This window comes from Crocuta crocuta, unplaced genomic scaffold, assembly GCF_008692635.1.
Source record: "Crocuta crocuta isolate KB4526 unplaced genomic scaffold, BGI_CrCroc_1.0 scaffold59-1, whole genome shotgun sequence".
NCBI lineage: Eukaryota > Metazoa > Chordata > Mammalia > Carnivora > Hyaenidae > Crocuta > Crocuta crocuta.
In genome coordinates this window covers 1731502-1755665 of record NW_027551579.1, presented here as the reverse complement: position 1 = coordinate 1755665, position 24164 = coordinate 1731502, and the positions used below count along the sequence as shown (strand labels likewise).

The 24164-nt window shown below is 43.8% G+C and overlaps 1 protein-coding gene across 1 annotated transcript in view; it reads right to left on the bottom strand.

Annotated features, from left to right (window-relative positions):
* Positions 1-24164, bottom strand: part of MTR (5-methyltetrahydrofolate-homocysteine methyltransferase) — a 104129-nt gene that overhangs the window by 24832 nt on the left and 55133 nt on the right. Inside the window, exons 16-23 of the mRNA XM_077751699.1 lie at positions 22555-22734; positions 20274-20390; positions 19865-20005; positions 14012-14101; positions 10813-10920; positions 9195-9295; positions 1133-1200; positions 427-547 (exon numbers count right to left, since the gene is read on the bottom strand). Coding sequence (XP_077607825.1) covers positions 427-547; positions 1133-1200; positions 9195-9295; positions 10813-10920; positions 14012-14101; positions 19865-20005; positions 20274-20390; positions 22555-22734 — 926 coding nt within the window. The remainder of the gene's footprint in view (positions 1-426; positions 548-1132; positions 1201-9194; positions 9296-10812; positions 10921-14011; positions 14102-19864; positions 20006-20273; positions 20391-22554; positions 22735-24164) is intronic.

Sequence of the window (24164 nt, the reverse complement as noted above, 5' to 3'; positions counted from 1 at the left end):
CCAAAAGTGTCCTGGCCCAGGCTCCTGTCTAAGTGAAAACTGAAAGCTCATGCCCTTATACAATAAGGAACCGATGTGCTAAGTATAATTCAAAAACAACCCAGGTTTCATTGCTGTTTTTAAACATTGGCATTTAAAAGAATTTAAGGGAAGGGGCGCCTGGGTGGCTTAGTCAGCTAAGTAGTCTGACTTGGGCTCAGGTCATGATCCATAGTCCATGAGTTCAAGTCCCGTATCGGGCTCTGTGCTGACAGCTCAGAGCCTGGAGCCTGCTTCCGATTCTGTGTCTCCCTCTCTCTCTCTGCCCTTTCCCCACTCATGCTTGGTCTCTCTCTCTGTCTCAAAAATAAATAACAACACTAAAAAAACCCCACCTTTTTAAAAAAGAATTTAAGGGAAAGCAAGCAGCTCGTTAGCGTGACTTACCTTGATGTGGTTGCCCCTCCAATCAACAATGGAATCTTTATAGCCAACCTCTCCATTTCCTTGGCAACAAAAATCATTTCATCCAGGGAAGGAGTGATGAGTCCTGACAGGCCAATTATATCTAGTATTTCAAAAAAGAAGAAAGGACAGTGAGAAGGAAGAGGAGAGAAAAAGCAGAGAAGTATAGAAGACTCATTTTAGCAGCTTTGTAATAAAGACCATAAGACCTAACATCAACTCCCCATTTCTAATTCTAAAACATCTTTTCTGATTGGGGAGTTTCACTTTGTTTGCTTTAGATAATATGCAGGATTTGTAACTTAAAGTTGCAACAACGTACTTGCCACAATTGGGGGAAGCCATGCAAATAAAACACATTGTTCATGACTTCCAGAACTTGAACATACCAGTATCTGAAGAAACATAAAAACGACAAAAAAAAAAAAAAAAAAAAAAAAAAAAAAAAAAAATCTAACGCAACCCTGTAATAAGAAACCTGTTTCATTCCCCATCTTCTGAGCTGCATGGAGTTTCAAAGTCGTCTATTCACCGATTCAACCCCTACCATCAAGGACAATGAAAACAGCCCCCTCACAGGAGGAGCTGGAGCTGGCACCTGTCAGAACGGGCTGGGGCGTCACCACTCACTGACGGACAGACATGGGGGAAACGACACTCGGAGGGCCCAAAGTCTGTAGCACAGTACCTGCTTTGTGGTCAAGAGCAGCTTTCAGTATCTTGTCACAGGGAGTCATGACCCCTAAATCAATAACTCTGAGGGACAGAAATGAGGTGAGAAAATTGATGAGAACCCACAGAGACAAAGCCTTACTTAGCCATCAAATACTCCTCTAATATAAATTGGAATCACAGTGACTTGCTAAGGATTGACAATCACAACTATAACCACCATTTATTAGGTACTTACCACATGCCAGGCGCTAAGCTGAGATTTTTAAAACAGCTTTACTGACACTGAATTCACACAGTATAAAATTCACCCATTCAAGATATATAATTCAATTATTTTTGGCATACTACATTATTATTTTTTTAAGTTTATTTCTATTAACAGAGAGAGAGAGAGAGAGAACAAGTAGGTGAGGGGCACAGAGAAGGAGATAGAATCCCAAGCAAGCCCTGCACCATCAGTGTAGAGCCCGAGGCGGAGCCTGAACTCACGAACCATGAGATCCTGACCTGAGCTGAGATCAAGAGTCAGATGCTTAACCAACTGAGCCACCCAGGCATCCCTACATTATTCTTTTTTTAAGCTCTGGTAAAATACACAAAATACCATGTGCCCTTCTAACCATTAAGCTTAAAATTCAGTGGCACTAATTAGAGCCAGTCAGTGTTGTGCAACCATAACCACTATTTATTTTTAATACCCAGTCGTCACCACAAATAGAAACTCTAATCATTCAGCAACAGTTCCCCATTCCCCCCAGTTGTCTTTGTGAATCTGCCTATTGTAGACATTTGTGTAAGTGAACTCATATATCATTTGTCCTTATATTTGGCTTATTTCACTTATCACGATGGATACACGCATTCTGTCTATTCGTTCTGTCAGTGGACACGTGGCCGTCTCCACCATGTAAGCTTTCTGCATAAGCAATCTCATTTCACCTTCAAAGTGGCCCATGAGGCAAGCACCACTATGGGCCCCATTTTACTGAAGAAGAGCCCAGAGATATTAAGTAACTTGTTCAGTCACACAACTAATTAGCAGCAGATTTGGGACATGAACCACGCACGATCTGACACCAACACCCATTCTCTTGGCCATTGAGGCCGATAAAAACGCTGGGCAAGCTCACTCAGTAAAAGTTAACATCTACTGGACAGGAGAGACTAGCTGGAAGCCAGTATGAAGGATAATCAGGAAGAGGTCAGTTCCTGCCCACGGAAAGCGGACGATAAGACAATCTGGTTACTGAGCCACGCGAGAGGGAGACGGAACCAGAGAGAGGATCACTGAGGGAGACAGGGTGAGAGACTCAAAGGAAAAGCTGACCCAGGGAATTGGGGACCACACACAAGAAAGAGGGCAGGCACAGAGCAGAGGATGCAAGGGCTGCTCTGTGGGACAGAGTAAGACTGGAGGGGGTCTTCAATTCATAGAAGAGGCAGCTTTCTGAACGCAGAGGATTCCTGCCCTGGACAATGTTCCACGTACGACTCCTCTGTTTGAGATTTAGAAAGTACCCATCATGGCGGTCATTTTTACAACTTAATTTCATCATGTGTATGCATTTCACAGCATGATTTTCACCTCTTTCATAATGTCAACAATTAAAGTAGGCAAAATAATTTGGGGTGCCTGGGTGGCTCGGTTGGTTAAGCGTCCAACTTCAGCTCAGGGCATGATCTCAGAGTTCATGGGTTCGAGCCCCGCATCGGGCTTCGTGCTGACAGCTCAGAGCCTGCTTTGGATTCTGTGTCTCCCTCTCTCTCTGCCCCTCCCCTGCTTGCTCTGTCTCTCTCAAAAAAAATAAAACAAAACAAACAAAACCCACAAACATTTAAAAAAAATAAATAGGCAAAATAATTTTCAAAAAATCAATCAACTACTACTTGACACACCATCATCTGGTGAGAGAGGGTAGCTGACAGGAAGAAGTCCCATTTCTCACTTATGTAACGTTTTATACTCACTTTTTAGCTTGCTTCCATTATTACTTAAAATTTAAAAAAATAAATAAAACCCAGCCCATACAGAATCCTCATTAAAAAGCAGACAATTTCAAATCATCGATAACTATATTCAGCTTTGTCGGCACTAACCAGGCAGAGAGTGAATGCTGTGGGTTTTACTGATGTGGGAGGGCAGGTCCCAAGCACAGTGACATGACGCCACATTTTGGTTTTCAGCATATTGGGAAACGGCTGGTAACTGCATCTTTTGTTAAAGTAGGACCAAATATAGACTGTTGCATACAAAATTAAGCACAATAGTATACTGCTTTTAAATCAAGACAAGAAGGCATATATTTGAAAGCTGACTGTTCAACGTCATATGTTATTTTCAAAATTCAATTACACATCATCAGTCGGATGGCAAGAATCCACTTGCTCTTGTTCCTTTCTCTTGTTTTGAGCAGTATGTCCTTCGGGAACATCTTATGCATGCTGGCTTTGTTTGAGGACAGTAAGGAGGCCTTGTGGCTGGACAGAAATGCGGGAAGGAGGGGACTATAGGCACAGAGGTCAGAGAGGGCATCTTAAAGGGTGGTAACTAGTGCAATTTTCAAAATAGTAGGTTTGAAATTTCTTTAGATATCCAAATGAAGCTCTCAGGTGGTCAACTGGATACGTGAGTCGGGTTCTGGTGAGGGGTCCATGCTGGAGACAGAACCTGGCACCTGGCACCAAATGATGGTGTTAAAAAGTCATGAGACTAGAGGAGAAAAGTCCTTCGCGGGGCCTTGTTGGCCTGGGTGTGCCCCCTGGGAATTCTTCAGAACTGCAGAGCCTCAGGTCCAGACCTACTTTCCTCAGGTCTGACTTTTAACAAGACTCCCAAGGGAAGGGAAGGCACATGATGTCCTGAGAAGCACCACCCTGGGTAACAGGAGAAGAGGTCTGAAGCCTGAGCCCTGGAGTATTCCCCTATTTAGGGGTCGCACAGAGAAGGAGAAATCAGGAAAAGACAGAGAAAACCTATGGTGAGTGAGGAAAGAAGAGGTCTAAGAACAATGGGTTAGGCAACTGGGACACAAGTTCAACTTCCAATTTATTAGCCTGTCTTAAGAATATTGGGAAACAAACACATCATTCATCGGGGGAGAACTTTCAGGCACAGAGAGTAATATTTACAGCACTGAGATGCATGAAGGTGGTTGCTCACCACCAGGGACAAGCAACCCAGATGGAGGCCACTCCCACCCCCACCCTCAAGGGAAAAGGGATTCCACACACACCTGAGCTGAGAAAGTATTGGCAGGTTTGGAATTTGAATACAGTGTGACATTTGTGGCATGTTGAGGGAAGCCATCTAAACCAATGTTAGAAGCATCCCTAGAGGGAGATACCTAGGCTGAATTTGAAAAAAGTAGGTATTAGCTGGATGAAGGAAAAAAGACTGTAGTCCACACAGATATTGGCACTAAAGGTCCAGAATGATGAACCACCCAGCCCTGGGGAACTTTAGCTGAAGCAAAGGACCTGAAGCCTGGGTGGTAGCGGGGGTGGAACAGGGAAGGGGGCCTTCTATGGCTGCCGCCATTCTTCCCATCATCCCTTTCCACTGTCCTTCCTCTTTACTGCAACTTCCTGTTTCCCCCACCTAAATCTCCATTTCCCTTTATTTTCCCCTGGTTTCTTCACTTGGAGCCATGTACTCCATGTCCTCAGGCCTCTTCCGATCCACATTCTTATATTATGCCACAGGATAGACTAAAGAGAATTTAAAAATCTATGTTATGGGAAAACGATTTTAAAAATCATCTTTCTAAAGTGTTTACAACAGAGCTTTAAATGCAAGCATTTAATTTGAGCTTTTAATTCAGAAATAAAAGCTGCACTCGATGCTTTAGCAAAGGTATCCAATACTACATGAGAATACATACAATACTATAATAAAGTCCATTTTACTTTCTAGAAGTATTCTAGATATTCTCTAGAAAAATTAAAAAGGAAAATCAAAGCCTTGCACCTGCACCCATTCATAGTGCATCATATTTGGGGTCTCGTGAAGGGAAGTGAACAGAGATGGCATTTATCTCTGATCCTGCAATTCACACATGCTACCACCAGATGGAAGTACCCAACCACACTGCAGTCTCCCACCAAAGTCTGATTTGTGGTTAAGTGGTGGTGCTGACAGAATCTGTTTCCATTTCTCCTTTTTAAAAAAATAAATAAAATAAATTCTGGAAAGTCTCCCTTTCAAATATAACAAGTTGGGAAGAGGAACTGAATAGGTATTTTTCCAAAGGAGACATCTGAAGGACCAACAATGTTTATCAGAAGATGCTCAGTATCACTCATCTTCAGGAAAATGCCAATCGAACCCATAATGAGATTATTACCTCACACCTGTTAGAATGGCTGTTCTCAGAAAGCCGAGGGGTAACAAGCATTGGCCAGGATGTGGAGAAAATGTTCTCACCACAATAAAAAAGAAATGATAACTATATGAAGCGAAGGTGGTGTTGGCTAACACTATGGTGGTAATCATAGTGCAATATGCAAGTGTACCAAATCAATACATTGTACACCTTAAACTGATACAATATTATAGGTCAATTATATCTCAATAAGCCAGGAAAACGATATAATACCCCTCCCCCATATATATATATGGTTGAAAGTCTTTGAATAATTATCAGGTGAGTATGTGTGGTGCATAGGACAGACTGGACTAGTTTGCCCTTGACTTAGATACAGTCTTCTTTTTCACCCAACTGAACACTATGACATTATTCAGTTTGAAACTATTTCATTTATAGCCATCTGTTTATTGCTTAATTTTTACTCATATTAGACAGTTAGATTAGCAACCACTGGTTAAATATAAATAGGCCTCTGTTATTATTATCTGTTTCACCAGATCCATATTTTTAAAATACTAGATATAAGATATCTAATTTTATTTTTTTTTAATTTTTTATCATTTATTTATTTTTGAGAGACAGACTGAGATAGAGCACGAGCAGGGGAGGGACAGAGAGAGGGGGGGCCACAGTATCCAAAGCAGGCTCCAGGCTCTTAGCTTGTCAGCACAGAGCCCAACATGCGGTTCAAACTCACGAACCACGATATCATAACCTGAGCCAAAGTTGGACACTTAACCGACTGAGCCACTCAGGCACCCCAATATAATTTTAAATGAAACCTAATTTTAAATTTTCTACTGACATATCCTTTTTCTCACACAATTAAACAGTGTGCATTACCTGTGTTTACAGTGTGCATATACCTGTGCATTACCAGTGTGCATTTTTTTTAATGTTTATTTTGAAAGAGAGCGCACAAGCAGGAGAGGGGCAGTGAGAGAGGGAGAGACAGAATCCCAAGCAGGCTCCATGCTGTCAGTGCAGAGCCCAATGCAGGGCTTGAACCCACGAACGATGAGATCATGACCTGAGCTGAAATCAAGAGTCAGACTCTCAACTGGATGAGCCACCCTGATGCTCCCACACTTTCTTTTTATATAATAATTATTAAGGAGCATATCTAAAATCCATTTTCATGTAATATCTGATCAAAAAACATTTTTCAATATTTTAAATTACTTAAGAGGAACTTAACTAGAATATTAATATTAAATATTACAGTTAAAGTTGTTTAACTTTATACTCAATGGTGGAAGATAAAATGACAGCACACAGAGTCTTGAGACTTTTGGAATCAGAAGCCGAGTATATGGCTTGCCACTTGCTGATTCTGTGACCATGAAGAAACCCCTTAACTTCTCTAAGCCTCAGTTTCCTCAGCTGTAAAATGTGAAAGACAGTAAATGAAGCAGGCAAAGCAGGATCAAAACCCTAAGAAGGAAGGATAAAAGAAAAGAAAGAAAAAGAAAAACATCAGGAAAAGACAGAAAACAGAAAAATCAGTGATATAAAAGCACTAGCTCATTTGTGAAGTGGTAAACAAATGTTAGGTATTAGTAGTCTTGTAGTGGATCTATCTCTTAGGTCTATTCAAATTCTTAAATTTATATGTTCTACTAGATCACAGAATCTAATGCATCATCCCCATAAAAATGTTCTTTGTCAGGACAGAACAATCACCTTTAGTCCTCCTGACTTCTTTTTTCTTCAAAAAGAAAAATATCCTTACCACCGTGTGAGATTTTCTGCATCAGTGACAAAGAGCCAGGAGCTAGAAAGCTGCCTCAGGATTTGAGACTGGACAGTTTGCTAAACTCACTCACCAGCGGGGTGGTTCAGCCCAGATCCAGTCTAGAATCCAGAGGCTCAGCCAAAGTATACATTTAACTACATAAGGTAGAAGTGGGGGTGGCGGGGGGCACCTGCCTACTAGATAATACATAACACTAAACTGACCAGGGGGCCACATGTTAAGAGGCACAAGACCCAGAAGGGTGTCTGTCGTGATAGAAAAGGTTTGCATACTCACTTATGTTTTTGTAAAAGGAGTAATTACAGTTTCAGTAGAAGATGTTTCTCCAGTTAGACTTATGAGCAAAGGGGAGCAGACCTTCAATGCACAGGGCAGAGGACCTGGATGTGCTGGAGGAAACCTCGAGTTTGATAAGCAGGCTTTCACAGATGCTGACACTCAGCTGGAGTAGCACCCTGGAGNGAAAACATTCCTAGCGTGATTCTCTTAGCTACTTATCCACTTTCTGAAAATAAAAAATTATAAACTCATGACAATAATATCTCAAGAACTACTACAAGCTGCTTTTTTTCAAGTTTCTGGACCATGATTACATCTGTATAGGTACCTGGCTATTAGCCTCATAAACAGTAACTTTCTTGAGTTTCTTAAGAAAAGTCGACTAAATCATCTTGGTATCTCTAGTATAATGTGTGGTGTGTAGCAGACGATCTATAAACATTTATAAGCTAAATTCAATTCTGACTAATTGTGATGAATGCAAATAGAAACAAAAGTCAGGTTTGAAAAGGTGAGACAGGACCAGAGATGTAGATTTCAGGAGGCAAACCCCTTATCCAAATACTTATTCTATAGCTGAAATCTCATGACAACAACCTCCAATGTATTTACCATTTAAAAAAGAATAAATACATCCCAAGAACAAAATTCCTCATCTGCAGGACTGGGAGAGAGGGCTAAGTGTTTTGACAGTGAGTTGGCAGAAAACAGAAGTGCATGTGAAGACAGAGGCAGAAGTGCCATCCTGACATCGTTCCTCTGTTTCCAGCTTCCTGAGAGCTTCTTGGTTGCATTAAGTTAGCCTCGAGTGCAGAGGTGGTTAACTAAGTGGACAGGAGGGAGGGCTGTTAGGGTTAACTGGATAGCTGGAGAGACCCGTGAGGGACCACAGCTGTGCCACAGGCCTGGCTCTACTCTTCACAGAGCAAAGAGTATGTTGGAAGGCAGTCCGTGACTCAAAGCGACTGTTGGCTGGACATGGACCAGAGAAGGCATTAGTTATATGAGGCTTTGGATCGTAAAGAATATGTTGAAATCTGAGCAAAACATACACTTACTATAGGTCATCAGCTTTCACATGGAAGTAATTTAAGGCTGAATATTTATCCACTATAAAAAGATACATCAGCAAGAGACTTTACTTCTGTACAACATTCCAAAATCTAGCTGCATCATTTCCGAGAGGCATGCAGAGTCCTGTTCTAAGCAGAGGAAGGAGAGAATTGTACAGTCACAGCCTTCTTCTAAAAGCCCATTCAGCCAAGTCGTATAAGATCTCAGCTGTAAGACTGCCATCAGTTTACCGAGAAGAAAAAGAAGAAAAAGAGAATATGCTCCAGGCCGCTGACTACGGGCAGGAACCCAGTGTTCCAATAATTAGAGCCGCTAGCCCAAGGTCAATTCTCAAGAAGCCTCTTGTTTGTTCTGACCCTGCCTGAATAGTTTTCACTGTTCCCTTTGTCCTTATCAACCAGATTAACAGGTGACAGACTTACTGATGATTTCATTTGAAAAGGTGTGTTCAATGTAGAAAGTGGGAAAACAGAGTCAGAAACAGAAATTAAAAATAACCTCCAACATCCATGGCCCCTCCCAACCCATACAGAATCATTGCTGCAAATGCTTTTATTTTTAAATTGGAAAGGGGATGAGAGAGGTGGGTCTTAACTCACCTGAAATTATTGCAGCCAAGGACGACGCCAACTATGTTCTTGCCTATGTCGTGCACGTCCCCCTTCACGGTGGCCAACACGATGGTGCCCTGGTAGGGGTCCTAGGGAGCAAGACAAGCAGCTGAGCACCGGTGTAGTCACTTAGCACAGAGCAACTTAAGTCTCTGGAGCCAGACAGGGGTCGAGACTGCCTCAGAGACAGACCCAGAACCCACACCACGTGCTCTGCATGTACAAAGCTGTGCCCTCGAGCAGTTCAAAGGCGGCCTGCCTAGCGGGGGAGCAAAGGGAGCTTCAAGCACAGGTCCCATCACCTCAAAGAACAGTTTTAAGTTCGAATATAACACATCCCAGTAGCTGAAAAACGGATCTTTAACTGCAAAAACACAGAGAAATATTTATTGTGAGCAGGAAGGGGTGCGAGGGAACAGAGGGAGCAGCTGGTGGACCTCAAACAGCCCATCAGAATCTGAACCACCATCTCATCAGCCTGGCACAGGCCATTTAATTATCTTTGGTTTCTTCAGTACTATCGTCCTATGCCCGGCCAGCAACCTCTCCCTCAGTTAATTAGTTAATTTTAAAAAAGAGGGGTGCCTGGGTGGCTCAGTCGGTTGAGTGTCCGACTTCGGCTCAGGTCATGATCTCGCGGTTCGTGGGTTCGAGCCCCACGTCGGGCTCTGTGCTGACAGCGGGCTCAGAGCCTGAAGACTGCTTCAGAGTCTGTGTCTCCCTCTCTCTCTGACCCTCCCCTGCTCACACTGTCTCTCTCTCAGAAATAAATTAAAAAATTTAAAAAAAAAAAAAAGAAAAGAAAAAGGCACCCAAGGCAAGTGGGAGGTCTGGCAGAGCCATTCAGAAACTCACAAGAATTTAAGGATTCAGAATCCCAGGGCAAAGCTGGTTGAGCTTCTTGGGGAGCTAAACAAGGTCAAAGCTTAATGATTTACTCTGGTGGGACAGCCAACAAGAATTAAATTGGATCAGGGGCACCTGGGTGGCTCAGTCAGCTGAGTGTCCGACTTTGGCTTAGGTCATGATCTCATGGTTCATGGGTTCGAGCCTCGCATCGGGCTCTGCACTGACAGCTAGCTCAGAGCCTGGAGACTGTTTCAGATTCGGTGTCTCTCTCTCTGACCCTCCCCTGCTCTCTCTCTCTCTCTCTCTCAGAAATAAATTTTTAAAAAATTAAAAAAAAAAGAATTAAATTGGACCCACAAGCAGAGCTAAGGACGTTACCAGTATACAGAGAAAACTCAGTCAAGAGGTTCTCCAAAGCCAAACATTACTCAGTCACCTCAGGGGAGGGATCCATCTCCCTAGCTACAGTGTCTAGCACAGTACCTGGCACATAGTAGGAGCTTTGAAAATGGTCAATAGATGAACAAACTGGTTTTGTTTTGAAATCATGGGCTCTATTTGAAAACCTACGTTCATATTAAAAATTCATAAAGCCACATTTAGAGGAAAATCCCAGGGTATACTCAGTAAAAGATCACTGCTCTATTTTATCGTCAATGACAGGCACAGCCAACCCCCATGGTCCCTGCCCCACCCCAGTAACAGTCTTAGAGACCAATTCCTCACGGGGCCCACCGGCCTGGACAAAATGACTTGCCTCTTCCTCTTCTGTGCCAGCATGCATTTTATTTTCTTCTCTTTCTTTTTCCATGAAAGGAATAAGGTGGCCAACAGCCTTCTTCATGACTCGAGCTGACTTTATAACCTAGGAAAAATACACAGAGTCCAGCATCATTTACCAAAGCACCTGAATGGTTGCTAAAAGCCCCTCATGAAATCTTAGCATAAACTAAGAACACAGCTCTGGCCTCGGGTCAGCCACACTGGAGTCTGCTTTTGACAGAAGACAGGATCAGGAATGAGTTCCCTGTGGGGAAAGACAATGAATGAGGCACAGAAGGAAAACAAGGCTAGGAGCCGAACCTCTGCACACTGCTGTTTCTTAGCCTAGAAGGCTGCCCATCGCTTCTCCAAGTTCTGTGCACCCATTTCCACCAGAGCCCCTTCTCAGCCTTCTCACCTCGATCCCCAGCACTACAATTTACTTATAATTAAAGGCTTATGCTTAAAGAAGAAAGGGGCCTTTTACAAAATTCATCAACATATGCTAAAATTCAAGGGTGGGAATACCATGCAGGGTCTCCAAGTAAATTCTCAGTGCAGAAACCCAGCAGACACCATTAGCCAAATGATCAAGGTTAATATAACCAGTCATGAGACATAGCAACATTCCTGGCCTCCTGATATGAGCCGCTGAGAAGGGCACAGCATCACTCTTATGCTTGCCAAAAATGAGCAAACATGAGACAAACCCACACTGAGGGGCAGTCTACAAAAAAAACTGAGCTACACTCTTCAAAAGTCAAGGTCACAAAGGAAGACTGAGGAGCTGTTAGAGAGGCCAGGATAAAAGCAATGTGGGATTCTGGAATAAAAAGAAAACAATAGTGGGAAAACTGGTGACACCTGGGGTGCCTGGGTGGCTCGGTTAAGCATCTGACTTCGGCTTAGATCACGATCTCGCAGTTCATGAGTTTGGGCCCCAGGTCGGGCTCTATGCTGACAGCTCAGAGCCTGGAGCCTGCTTCAGATTCTGTGTCTCCCTCTCTCTCTGCCCTGCTCCCTCCCGTCTGTGCTCTGCCTCTCTCTCTCTCAAAAATAAATAAACATTTTAAAAAACCTGGTTAAATCTGAGTAAGGTCTTTATTTAATGGCATAACACCAATGTTAACTGCACTAGAGTCAAGGAAAAATGTTAACATTTGGGGAGGAAGCTGGGGAAGGGATATACAAGGCGTTTTTCAAACTACATTTGCAGTTTGTCTACATGTCTAACGTCATCTCCAAAATGCAAAGTTAAAAGTCAACATCATGAGAAACAAAGACTGAGGAGCTGTCACAGGCTGGAGGAGATGAAGATAGGACAACAAATCGTTCCTCATCTCCAGGGGTGGTAGTTTCGCTGGTGCACATGATAACATTTCCACATAGTATCCTCTACAAACATGCACTTCATTGTATGTTAATTATACAACAAAAAAGCTGTTAGAAAAAGGGTGAATGTTATGAAAGAAAGTGGGCATTCAGTTAAATACAGAAAGAGTAATTAACAAAACAAAAACAGGGCCTTGTTCTGTATGGCTCGCAGCCCCAACCCTGATGGCCCCACATATGTTTGCTGACTGATAAGGTTAGTAGCTCCTGTAAATCAAAATAAGAGTTCTGGTTTTCTCAAAACGTAAAATTTAACACTTATCTCTATTCTAAAAGCATCCTTAAAGATGAACACTGGCTGGTCAAATCAAATGCTAATACTATTAACTTTACGTGAAGCTGGGGTTTTGTCTTCACTTTGGGGAAGAGCAGATAGGTGTTGGGGGTAAGATGTGGCATCCCTCCCTGTCAGAAAGCTAAGAATTTCCAGATGACCACCAACCTGCACATCACCCCAAAGATAGACCTTCCGGACATTACTCGGAAGTATATTTACAGAAAGAATGACCAGATCTCAGTGCCACGAGCTCTTGTCAAAATTCGAACTTGAGAAATCTACCGAAACTTGCTATTTATTTACTAAAGGACAAAGTCTTTTTCTTTCAATTGTTAAAACTACTCCCATCTTTTGCCAACCTGAGGTAGAAACATTTTTCCAGCTCCAAAAAGGTCACCGACAACTTTCATGCCATTCATGAGAGGTCCTTCAATTATATTCAGAGGCCGGGGATATTTTTCCTGGTTTAACCNAAAAAAAAAAAAAAAAAAAAAAAGGATAAAAATCACATTAAAAACCTACCTAAGGCCAAACAGCCAATAAAGAATGAATCACGGAAAAGCTTATGAGTACAGGTTTTGGAATCAGATTGCGTAGGTTCAAATCCTGGCTCCTATCACCAATCTAAGCAATTTATCAAGCCTCAGTTTCCTAAATGGTCACAGAGTACCTGCCTCGTGTGGTTATTTTTAAGGATTAAATGAAATAACCTAGTGCTCAGCTGGCTTTATTGATACAAGGTAAGCGCTCCATGGAAGTATGCAATGGTGAGTTACCAGTGAAAGAAGGAATACTAGTAAGTAAAGTCCAAATTCATCATAAAATACACTGTGTATCCTGGTGGTTTAGCAGATTATACATTACTAAAGATCTCCTGTGGAATCTGCGTGTTCTGTCACGGCAAAGCTCTGGGCTGGGGAGGAATGACAATGGGCAGGACCCTCAGGCGAAGTTCAAACTTGTGAAGCCTCTCCTGACTCATCCAGCCCTCACTGATGAAGCCTTCATCCTAGGTGTCCCCAGTTCAAGGTCCCCTGGATGTGGCTCAGTGACTCCACAACCTGAAACATATGAACCTCAAAAGTTTCAAAAAGTTGAAAGTTAAATTCGAGAGCCAAAAAGAGAACTCGAAAGTTCTCCAGACTCACAAATGAGGACACTGAAGCCAAGACTAAGTTGTCTGAAATTCAAATTATCAGCAGAAGATCCAGGACTTTCTTGTTGATCAAATGACAGCAACTTGGCCTAGAACAGCTTTTCTCGACCTTGGCACTACGGACATTTTGGGCTGAATAATTCTCTGTCATGTGGGCCCGTCCTGTGCACTAGAGGAGGTTTACAGCATCTCTGGCCACTGGATGCCAGTAACACCTCACCCCCTACTGTGACAACCAAAGCTATCTCTAGACACTGCCAAGTGTGCTAAAGGGGAGGGAAGGTGGTCCCTAGAATCTCCCCCCCAACAACCACCACAAGGTGCCACCAGCCCGCCTGTTCACACTCACCCGGTGCTCCCACAGCTCACCTTCACAAGGGCATACTCGAGGCGCTCTTCAATGGGGCCATTCCTCCACTCGTCAGTCTGGATAACTTTCTTCCCTCCTTTGCCATGAGTCTGAGTTGAAATTAGGACAGAGAGTGGTTACGACAGGCCCTCAGTGTTCGGTAGCAGCAAAAAAACTATGCCTTATTCTTCTTTTACACTGCTGGCGCCTAGCTGAGTGTCCAGCATGAATTAAGATCTCATTTAACGTTTGAGGGAAGGACGGAGACAAGGAGAGGTGTTTTAGGATTTCAGCTTGTGTTAGAAGGACAAAGTAAGGCTCCATTCTTTGTTTCCTAAAAGATGGCAAGTTCAAACAAAGGATAGCCAGGCAGAAAGAAAAGCTGTTCCCACATGTATTGGGCCTCCAAAGGCCTCCACAAGGAGCATCACTACCCACAAATACGTGCAGAGGCCGTGACGTGCCGAGTCTGACAGCATCCCGGACGCAGGCACATCCAAGGGGTGCAAGACACGGCACATGCTCTCAGGACCTCGCTACATCCTAAGGGGGCAGAGGGGGAGTCACCAGAGCAAGCACGTGCCAGGGGCCAAGTGAGGAGATGATCCAGACAACTATGTGCCACAAACGAGACCCAGAGCTGTGAGGAGTGAGTTGTCACCACAAACCCCGGGGAGAGACACTTCAAAGAAATGAGCAGATTCAGCAAAGGGACAAAAAGTGCAATAACCATGGTCCAAAAGGTGAACTGCACGGCCTTATCTGTTTTCGCCATCTCACCTGGTGGCATCAGTTACCCAAACCAAAAATCTAAGTATCATTCTTGAATATTCATCCCTTCCTCTCTTTAGGTCACTCACCAAGCCCTCAAAATTTCTCCCTGCCGCACTTCCACACGTCCACAGTCCGAGCTGGTCTCTGCAGCCCACAGTCAACCCGTCCCCAGTGCAACTTTGGCACTGGAAACAGAGGGGCCTGTCCCAAATACAAATCACAAACCACTCTGACATGAAAAAATTCACTGCAAGTGTCCTATTCCTCCTGGGATGTATTCCTTTTCTAGGCCAAGGCCCTGTTTCCAAGGCCCTGCTATGGGCCGTGCGATGCGCCCATCCCGCTTTCTCCCGTGGCTGCACCCTGTACGTACCCAGTGAGCCCAAGCACTGCAGCTCCTCACACTCCCCTCATCTCTCTCGCCCCTGAGCCTTCACAGTCATTCATCCATCACGCATTCACTCAGCACCTCTTACAGGTCTGGGCCAGCCCCGCTGGGACCACCAGCACTGCATGCCAACACCAAATCCTCGCCCAGCTAACTCCTCTCTTGCTTCCAGGCCTCCTCCGATCCTGGCTCTGGGAGGCTTTCCCCAACCAGCTGTACACCTTCGGGTTCAGTGTCACCACCATGCATTCTCACAGCACCCCGCACTCACCTTGCAGGATTACAACCATGCTGTGCCTTTCTCTGTGTCTCAGCAGAGCACAGCTCTTTTACTAGTTAGGTCCTCCATGCTGAGTGAAGTACACAGCACAGAACAAGAGTTCGGTAAATATTGGCTGAGTGGTTTAACGCTGAGCAAAACCAGATTTTCTGTAGCAATGCTTATGCAGGAAAGTAGAGGCCAAGTCACAGAGCACCAGAAGTCCATGCAATGGAGCCTAGATTTAACCTTACAGGCAACTGTGGGGTGGGGGCATGGGGTGGCGGTGCAGGACAAAATTCAAAGTTCTGAAGCTGCAGAGTAAGGAAGCAGTATTTTTAAGAGAAGCCTAGAAGGAGGAGGAGGTTTAACAGTGCAGGTAAAGGCCTGGACTAGTGCTGGTAACAGGAAGGAAAGAGACAAACATGAGGACGCTAGGCGATGGACCACGTATAAGCAGAGGGGAAGGACCTGGGAGAACCCCAGAACTGCAGGGCTGGGGTGTCACTGCAGTGACGATGGCACAAGGCTTTCCTCACCTACTGGAGAAACTAAAGATGGTGACTTAAAAAGAACAGTGTGCAGCCTGAGTCACAGGAGCTGAGACACGGAAGCAGCCTAAATGTCCACAGGTGGATGGACACACACAGAAAACGTGGCAGAGACATACGAAGTCATACCGTCCCACCATAAGGAAGGCAAAACCCACAAAACCAGAGCTGTGTGGCACTGCAGAAAGATACAAAGAGAGAAAAGAAAAGGCCCTTCTAAAGCACACATTGACGCCACATGATGCAGGTAACACACCATTTGCTCTGAGACGATTCCTGCCAGTGGCGTGGACTTGGGGGAGTGAAAACAGGGCAGTGCACCAAACACTCTGGGAGAAAGGACCTGGTGGGTGCACAGAAACACCACAGTGTGCAGCGCTTACGTGGTGGGGAGGGGTCCATAGAGAACGTGATTACGAACAGCGGCCAGTGAGGACACGGTGAAGGCCAATGAAGATTTCACCAAAGTGTGAGGGCTGCAGGGAATGGAAACTACCGACCTGACGGACGTGCTGCAGCAAATCAGTGCTTCAGGCGAGAGGTACCAATGAAGAGCGGCTATTTCAGAAGCATGACATGACGTGTGATGTTCACCTTGCTTTCCAACTAGTTACTCAACAGGACACTCACCACGATGGAAACACAGAATGCCTCACAGGTGGGACACACACCAGACATGCTGTGGAAGTTCGGCACACACAAAGCTACCAAGCAGAGTGACCAGTCAGCTGTCATGTCCATCTGGCTGCTCCTCTGGCATTCTAGAGGAGCTTCTGCATCACAGGGTCCCTGTAGTGATCAGTGCCTCATTTCTAGAACCAAGGGGAGTAAACCGCGCAAGGGAAAGACAAAACGGAGGCCACCTCCAATGGCAATGAGGAAGATGAAGGCTAGATGAAGGCTGAAATAACTTTTTTCCCCAGAAAAGTATCAATGATAGTCTAACAATCCAAGGTCATTCCGGAATGACTGTGTTCAGAACAGAGATCCCTTCCAGTCCAAAGGGGCCATGACCTCTATTAGGGTACTGCTTGGTAAGGAAACTCTGCAAAGATCATACGATAGCATGATATCTAGAATTTTCATTACCAAAAATAATTTACTCATCACAGGTCAGTCTGCACCCAATTAAAAGGACTATTTTTCAATAAACCCATCAACCCCCTCAAAGTGGGATTGGAGAGTTTAGCAAGATCAGAGAGAAGACGCTTTCCACCTGTTCAACAACGTATCACACAGGACTTGGGTGCAGACTGCATCATTTAATAATGAAAAGAGATGATCTTTCTCTTATAAAGAAAAAAATCTTCCACCTTTACTTGCCTCTTAATATCACGGCTTCTCATGCTCCATTTGCACTTGTACATCCTGAGAAATCGCTACAGAGCTGGCAACCCCTGGGACTTATTAAAGAATACCTGTTTTGGTTATTAATTCCCTTAATGGTAACAGAAGTCACCTTGAAGGTAGACAGCCTACTTGACAGAGGGGTCAATGGCTTGTAATAAGTCCTTGTGGCTACATTAAGAGGGAGGAAATTTCTAATATGATGGATTGTTAAGCTCTTGCAATTGCTATTAAGAGCTCCCTCAGTTTGGCTGTGCCCCAGGGGCAAAACCTCTTCACAGCTCAGCACGATACACAGAAACAAAACCTTGTAAGCAAACACTAAAACACAGACAGAAAAGTATGACTGACATCAACTACAAAGTCAATAAAATCTTAACTGAGGACAGTCTTACAAATAAGGAGTCCCACCTTTCCTATGTGAAAGGGCTGGCTCATCTGGGCAGTGGAGGAAAAACCGAAACAGCACATCAGTGTGTGGGTTAAGAACACTCTGGTATAACGTCATGGTTATAGAAGCTCAGATGCCCTTCTGGCTTCACCGGAACCCCAAGTTACTAATGACGGGTCCTCCCAGTCGGTGGAAGACAGGCTAAGAAGAAAACTAGATAGTGTTCCACACTCAGGTCTTGATGTCTGAAGACTGTTAAAGGGCTAAGCACTCTGTCTAGATAAGCAGAAACAGTCCTGGGAGTGGGGGGGATCTAGAGACAGTTTGTTATGCAATGAGCTGAGAAACAGGATTTGATTATATTTGCAATAATCAAGGCCAGAGACAGCCTGTCCTTGGACCACGAGAGAAATCAGAACTGTTTTTAAGGAACAGGGAGGAGGAGCATGTGTTCACTGGCACAGAGTCTGAACCCCTTCAGCTCTGCTGAGCCTAAGGCAATTTCAGAAACTTAAATCTTGTCACCTGTAAAGCTGATCAGTCAAGGAGGCAGTGAATCCTGAACCTTCCTAGCCTTCCTCCAGAGCTCTTTAGTCTTCACTCTCCAATACAAGAGGAAAAGTGAGCATCTCTGCCAGAGTTAAATTCAGACTTCAGTGTGGAAAACATTAACGAGGGAGACAACATGCACGAGAGGATTCTACTACCTTCCTAACACGCTTTGTGAAAACAACCTCCTCCTTTGCCTTCACTTTAGGAAATAAATGAAAGTTTTTTTGAGGTAAAGATCTCATCTTCCTTAGACAGACAGAATTGTAGGAAGCAACACCCAAGACACATGCCTAACGTACCCAGGACTGCCCGACACATAGTAAGGGGAAACAGAAACCGATTTTCAGATTCACTATCATTATTCTCATGCCTATATACCAGAGGGGAAGGGACCGCAAGCCCTGAAGTGCAAGACCCTGACACAGATGGACCGGACCCTAGTATCAACAGGCACCCAGATGTAAACACGGCACAACAGGAGCCCAGCAATAACACAGCCGCACAAGAAAATCCAAAATAGCTAATTTAAATTATGAGGAAGAAAAACAACTCCTAAAATGGAAATATGTTCCCACTACACTGCTGAACAAACAGGTTACCAAAAAGCACCTCAGAAGAGAGGCCTGTTTTGGTAAAAATGTGTATGAGTGAGTGAGTGTGTGTACACATCAGTGAGTTCATAATCATTTTGAAAATAATCCCAAAACCATGACTAGAAGGATATAACAAAACGTCAACAGTGGTTAACTTCGGATGTAGGATTCTGAGTGATTTTTATTTTCTTCTTTTGTTTATCTGTATTTTTTAAGTTTTCTGGAATTAACATATGTTACTTCAGTATGAGAAAAAATTAACTTTACCTTATAGGGTTTTTTTTTTTTTTACAAATATGTCTTTTTTTAATTTTTAAAAAAATTTTTAAAAATATTTTTTTGAGAGAGCACGAATGGGGAAGAGAGGCAGAGGGGAAGAGGGAGAGAAAAAGAAAGAGAGAGAGAATCTCAAGCACAATCCACACTGAGTGCAGAGCCTGACACAGGGCTCGATCCCACGACCCTGGGATCATGACCTGAGCAGAAAGAGCCGGACGCTCACCTGACTGAGCCATCCAGACATCCTGAATTTTACATTTTATGTTTAAAAAAATTTTTTTTAAATGTTTTATTTATTTCTAGGAGAGAGAGAGAGAGACAGCGTGAGCAGGGGAGGGTCAGAGAGAGAGAGGGAGTCACAGACTGAAACAGGCTCCAGGCTCTGAGCTGGCAGTCAGCACAGAGCCCGACGCGGGGCTCGAACCCACGAACCATGAGATCATGACCTGAGCGAAAGTCGGACGCTTAACCGACTAAGCCACCCGGGCGCCCCCCGAATTTTACATTTTAAAATGAATGTAAAAAAGCCTAAATTCAGAACACTGAGGCAGCCTACGTATGGCCTTCTACTATTTCCTTACCCTTCACTAAAACACCTTCTCTGGAACTCTCTGTAGAAATTCAGTGACCCAGAACCAGGACTAGATACTTGCTTCTATTCTATGATGAAGGTCTAATAACTGTCAGTGACAAGTTCAAAGGCAGGAAAAGCCATCCGTCAGAACACTTTTCTCTCTACCTGTGCATAGCGTAAGAGCTTCTCAGTGGCCTCAGGGTCTTTATTCCAGATGAGATCTTCACAGAGCTGGAGAAGTTCCTTATGGATGTCATCATAGACGGGGAGGCTTCCAGCATTCACTATCCCCATGTCCATACCAAACTAAGGGCAATACAAAGAAAAAAAAAATGAGGATTTCCAAGGATACTCTAAGTCAGAGGTCAGCAAACGTTTTCTATAGAAAATATTTTAGGTCACGGTCTCTGTCACGACTGCTCAGTTCTGCAACTGTACCATGAAAGCAGCCACAAATGATGTCTAAAGCACGGATAAAACGTTATTCCCAGGAGCTGGCAGTCCGTCCCCACATCTGCAAATCCCTGCCCTGAGTAAAAGCTGGTTCCAAGTGCAAACGGGTGCTGTACTGTACCTTGATTGCATGGTAAAGGAACACCCCATGCATGGCCTCTCGAATGGCTTCCATTCCACGGAAGGAGAAGGACAAGTTGGAAAGACCTCCACTTACTCTGGCTCCAGGTAATTTTTCCTAGCAAAAAGTTTAAAATGTGAAAAGATTTCCCTATTTTGCCAAAAGTAACAATCACATCCCTTAAGCTGTATGTATATAAGAGCAGAAAGTAAAACACGTATGAAGTTGAAAGTAATTCAGGGCTTCTTGGAGCTAGACATAGACTAAACCTTGCCCTACCATGACACTGAAGAAGCTCTGTTTCATAGACCATCTTTCCTACTACACTCTAATCCCCTAAAGGAAAGTAAAGGATTCTGCTTTATCTGCTTCACCTCTGCAGGGAGCCTGATGGGGCCACAGTACATAGAGAGTGTGCCAGAAAATACTTGCCAAAAAAATAACAGAGAAAAGAAAGAAACAGAGACATAAAACACAGAGAGAGACAGAGAGTAGTCTGTCATTCGCATGAAGGCTTCTGTAGCCTAAATGAACCAACTCCCTAGTTCACCATAAACTTGGCTCACTATAACAGGATAAAGTGAAACTGAGGTTCCCAGCATACCCAGTGAATATCGAGCAGGCGCACGCATGTGGAACAACAGGAACTCCTACCTATGTTGAGTCAAAGTACAGACCAGCTCAAGCACTTAGGGAGACCGCTTGCCTTATCTACTGCTGTGACCCAGCCACCCCACTTGTGGGTGTATGTGCTAAAGAAACCCATGCACATGCGCCCAAGTTACACATATAAGAATGTTCACGGCAGCCCTTATGTGGTCCCAAAACTGGAAACAAGCCAAATGTCTATCAACAGCGAACAGTTGCTTATGGAGCAGTTACACGATAAGGTATTACACATTACTGAAAATGAACAAAGTATAACTACAACGACATAGATGAATCTTTTAAGTAAGTTTGGGTAACAGAGGCATAAAAATCTTAAAGTTTATTTATTTTTTGAGAGATAGCATGTGCACGAGCAGGAGAAAAAGAGAGGAAAAGAGAAAAATCCCAAGCAGGCTCCTTGCTGTCAGCACAGAGCCTGATGTGAGGCTCTGTCCCACAAACTAGGAGATCATGACCTGAGCTGAAATCAAGAGTCGGACGCTTAACTGATTGAGCCACCCAGAGACCTGAAGATCCTATTTATATTAAGCTCAAAAGTAGGCGAAGCACTGTGTATACAGTCAATTATTTGCAGTAGTTTTGCTCCATAAAGGTGCTGTGAACAATGAATCGGGGAATACGGGAGCCACTGCCCCTAGGGAGAAGTAGAGCTCTATTCCCGTGAGCCTCTGGTCACACAACTGTCACCTACTCGTCAATATATAAACTTGCTTTCTGTCTTTCTGGGTAAAGACATCTTATTTAGCGTACACCACAGATCAGCTCACGGCCAAGAGCACTACAACTCACATCTAAACAAAGCTTATCTAATTCGAGTATTTTCTCTGTAAGGCACGTCACAGCCTTCCCACACTCAGGAACATTAGACGGCACTGTGGCACTGTACTTGGGAGCCTTTGAAACAGGGAAATGAATGACCAAGAAAATGCTCAAAAATGTGAAAAACATGGCACTTAAATATGGACCATGAAACGGATACTTGTTTGCAGGATGAGAGCTGAAAAAAGCAGCAGAGCGTGACCTTGTTGACCTTGTCTGGGAACATGCGGGGGGTTGGGGACGGCACTTGAATTTTTCACCTCTCTGCACCTGGGGATGTCCGCGAATGACTGCAAAAGTACCATGAGTACTAATTCTGGGGTGATGAATAAATTTTAGCAAGTAGGTAAGTTTGCAAATACAAAATCCATTCAGACTGTACTTAAGTGATAAAATTCTAAAAAAAAGCAACAAAGTGGTACCATAAAGTGCAGGATGATGGTTACATCATAAAATTCAGAATGAGAGCATAATCCGAAAGGGAGCACCATGGGAGCCCTAGGCATGTTCTATTTCAAGCTCTAAGTGAAAGCTACTATGTGCTTCACATTTATTTCTTACACTCTGTACTGTTTATATATCTTCTCCAGTATGTATGTATACTCCACAGTGTAAAACACTTACATGAAAAATAATAAAGGCCCCTACATTTCTGAAAACCAATTTACTACCTAAGAGTAAAATGTCAACATTCCCAGCCAATAAAAAGAAATGTAGCTCAAACCATTCACTGGAGCCGTGCGGTAAATGTGAGTGATGTCGTGGGTAGAAAAGAGAAAACATCCATACTTACTTTAATGATTTTTGTTGCATGGATAAAATTAACAGCGTACAAGTTATGTTCTTCCATCCCAGTACCAATGGTGAGGATATTAGGGTCAAAGATGATGTCATTTGGATTAAAGCCCAGTTTTTTCACAAGTAGATGGTAGGCCCGGATGCACACTCTGATTTTGGCCTCCGTTTCTGTCGCCTGGGGAAAGGAGGAAAAGGCGGAATTTGAGATAGAAAAAGGAAGTGTTATCTATGAAAACAGAAACACATTTCACTTGTCGAAGGCACTTGAGTACCAACGCTTTGGCTTTTCAGATTGTTGTCAGCACAATAGCTACACTGCATCTGTGAAAATCAAATCTTACACACACACACACGGTATATTAATAAATAAGCTTCTTAAAAAATACACACACGTGGTAAAAACTCAAACGCTCCTGAGGAACAAGTTAACAGGTCAGCGTTCCTCCTGTCTTGATCTGCCTGCAGTACCTTAACTCATCACCCAGGCAACACTATCAAAGGTTTCTTGCATCTTCCCGCTCCAATATTCCACAAAGATCCAAGGGTTCCCACCTTCTTCTCAACCCCCCACATACTGGCTAATTAACATGTGCCTTAAGTCATAAATGTAAATAAAATCCATATTACTCTTCAGAACAGTGACACTAGAAAGCAAGAAACAGACTCCAGCAAGGCTCAAAACTCCCAGCTGTTGCCCCGCAACCCTGATAGCCAGGGCCCACCTCTCTGGTTTTATTTCCCACCGTCTGCCCCTCATCTACTCCTCTTCCCCCTGCTCCTCTGAAGGTCCGGACACCCACCAAGCTTCTCCTACATTAGAGCAAAATTCACTGCTTTATTCGCTGCCAGGGACACATGGGGACACGGCCGTGTGCTTCATATCATATACATCCCTGCCCAGATGGCTCTTTCCAGTTAGGCCTTCCTTACCAGCCCCTCCGCCACCCCACCTGTTTCCCCCATCTCCTTCATGACACCTCTTTCTGGAAATTGTATTTACTTGGCAACTGACTGTTCTTATCTGTTATTTATTATTCTCGGTGAGCCAGAATGCCAGCCTTGCTGTATTCCCTTGCTGTGCCTAGAATTGTGCCTGAAGTGCTCAGTGCTGTTTACTGAATCAACACTGCTTTTACTCAAAGCCCTTCTCAACTTTGTGATGGAGACTGACTATCTTCAGACCAAATTTACAACCTCGACACAGGGCTTATTGAACAAATTACATTCTGAGTGATTTTTAATGTTTATTAAAATATTTGTTTATTTTTGAGAGACAGAGCGGGGAAGGGGCAGAGAGAGGGAAAGAATGCCAAGAAGACTCCACACTTTCAGCACAGAGCCCAAGGCAGGGCTCAAACCCACAAATAGTGAGATCGTGACCTGAGCCAAAACCAAGAGTCGGACGCTCAACCGAGCCACCAAGGTGCCCCCTTAGTGATTTCTTCTATAAAAAAATCAAATCTTCTCTGAAAAAATACTAAACACTTGCTATCATGACATTCTAAAAATATAAGCCACACACAATTTTGAACCATGTACAAAATGTTGCTGAAAAATGGCCAACACCACTGAACTACATGTTGAGTTTACAAGCTACTTTGAGGG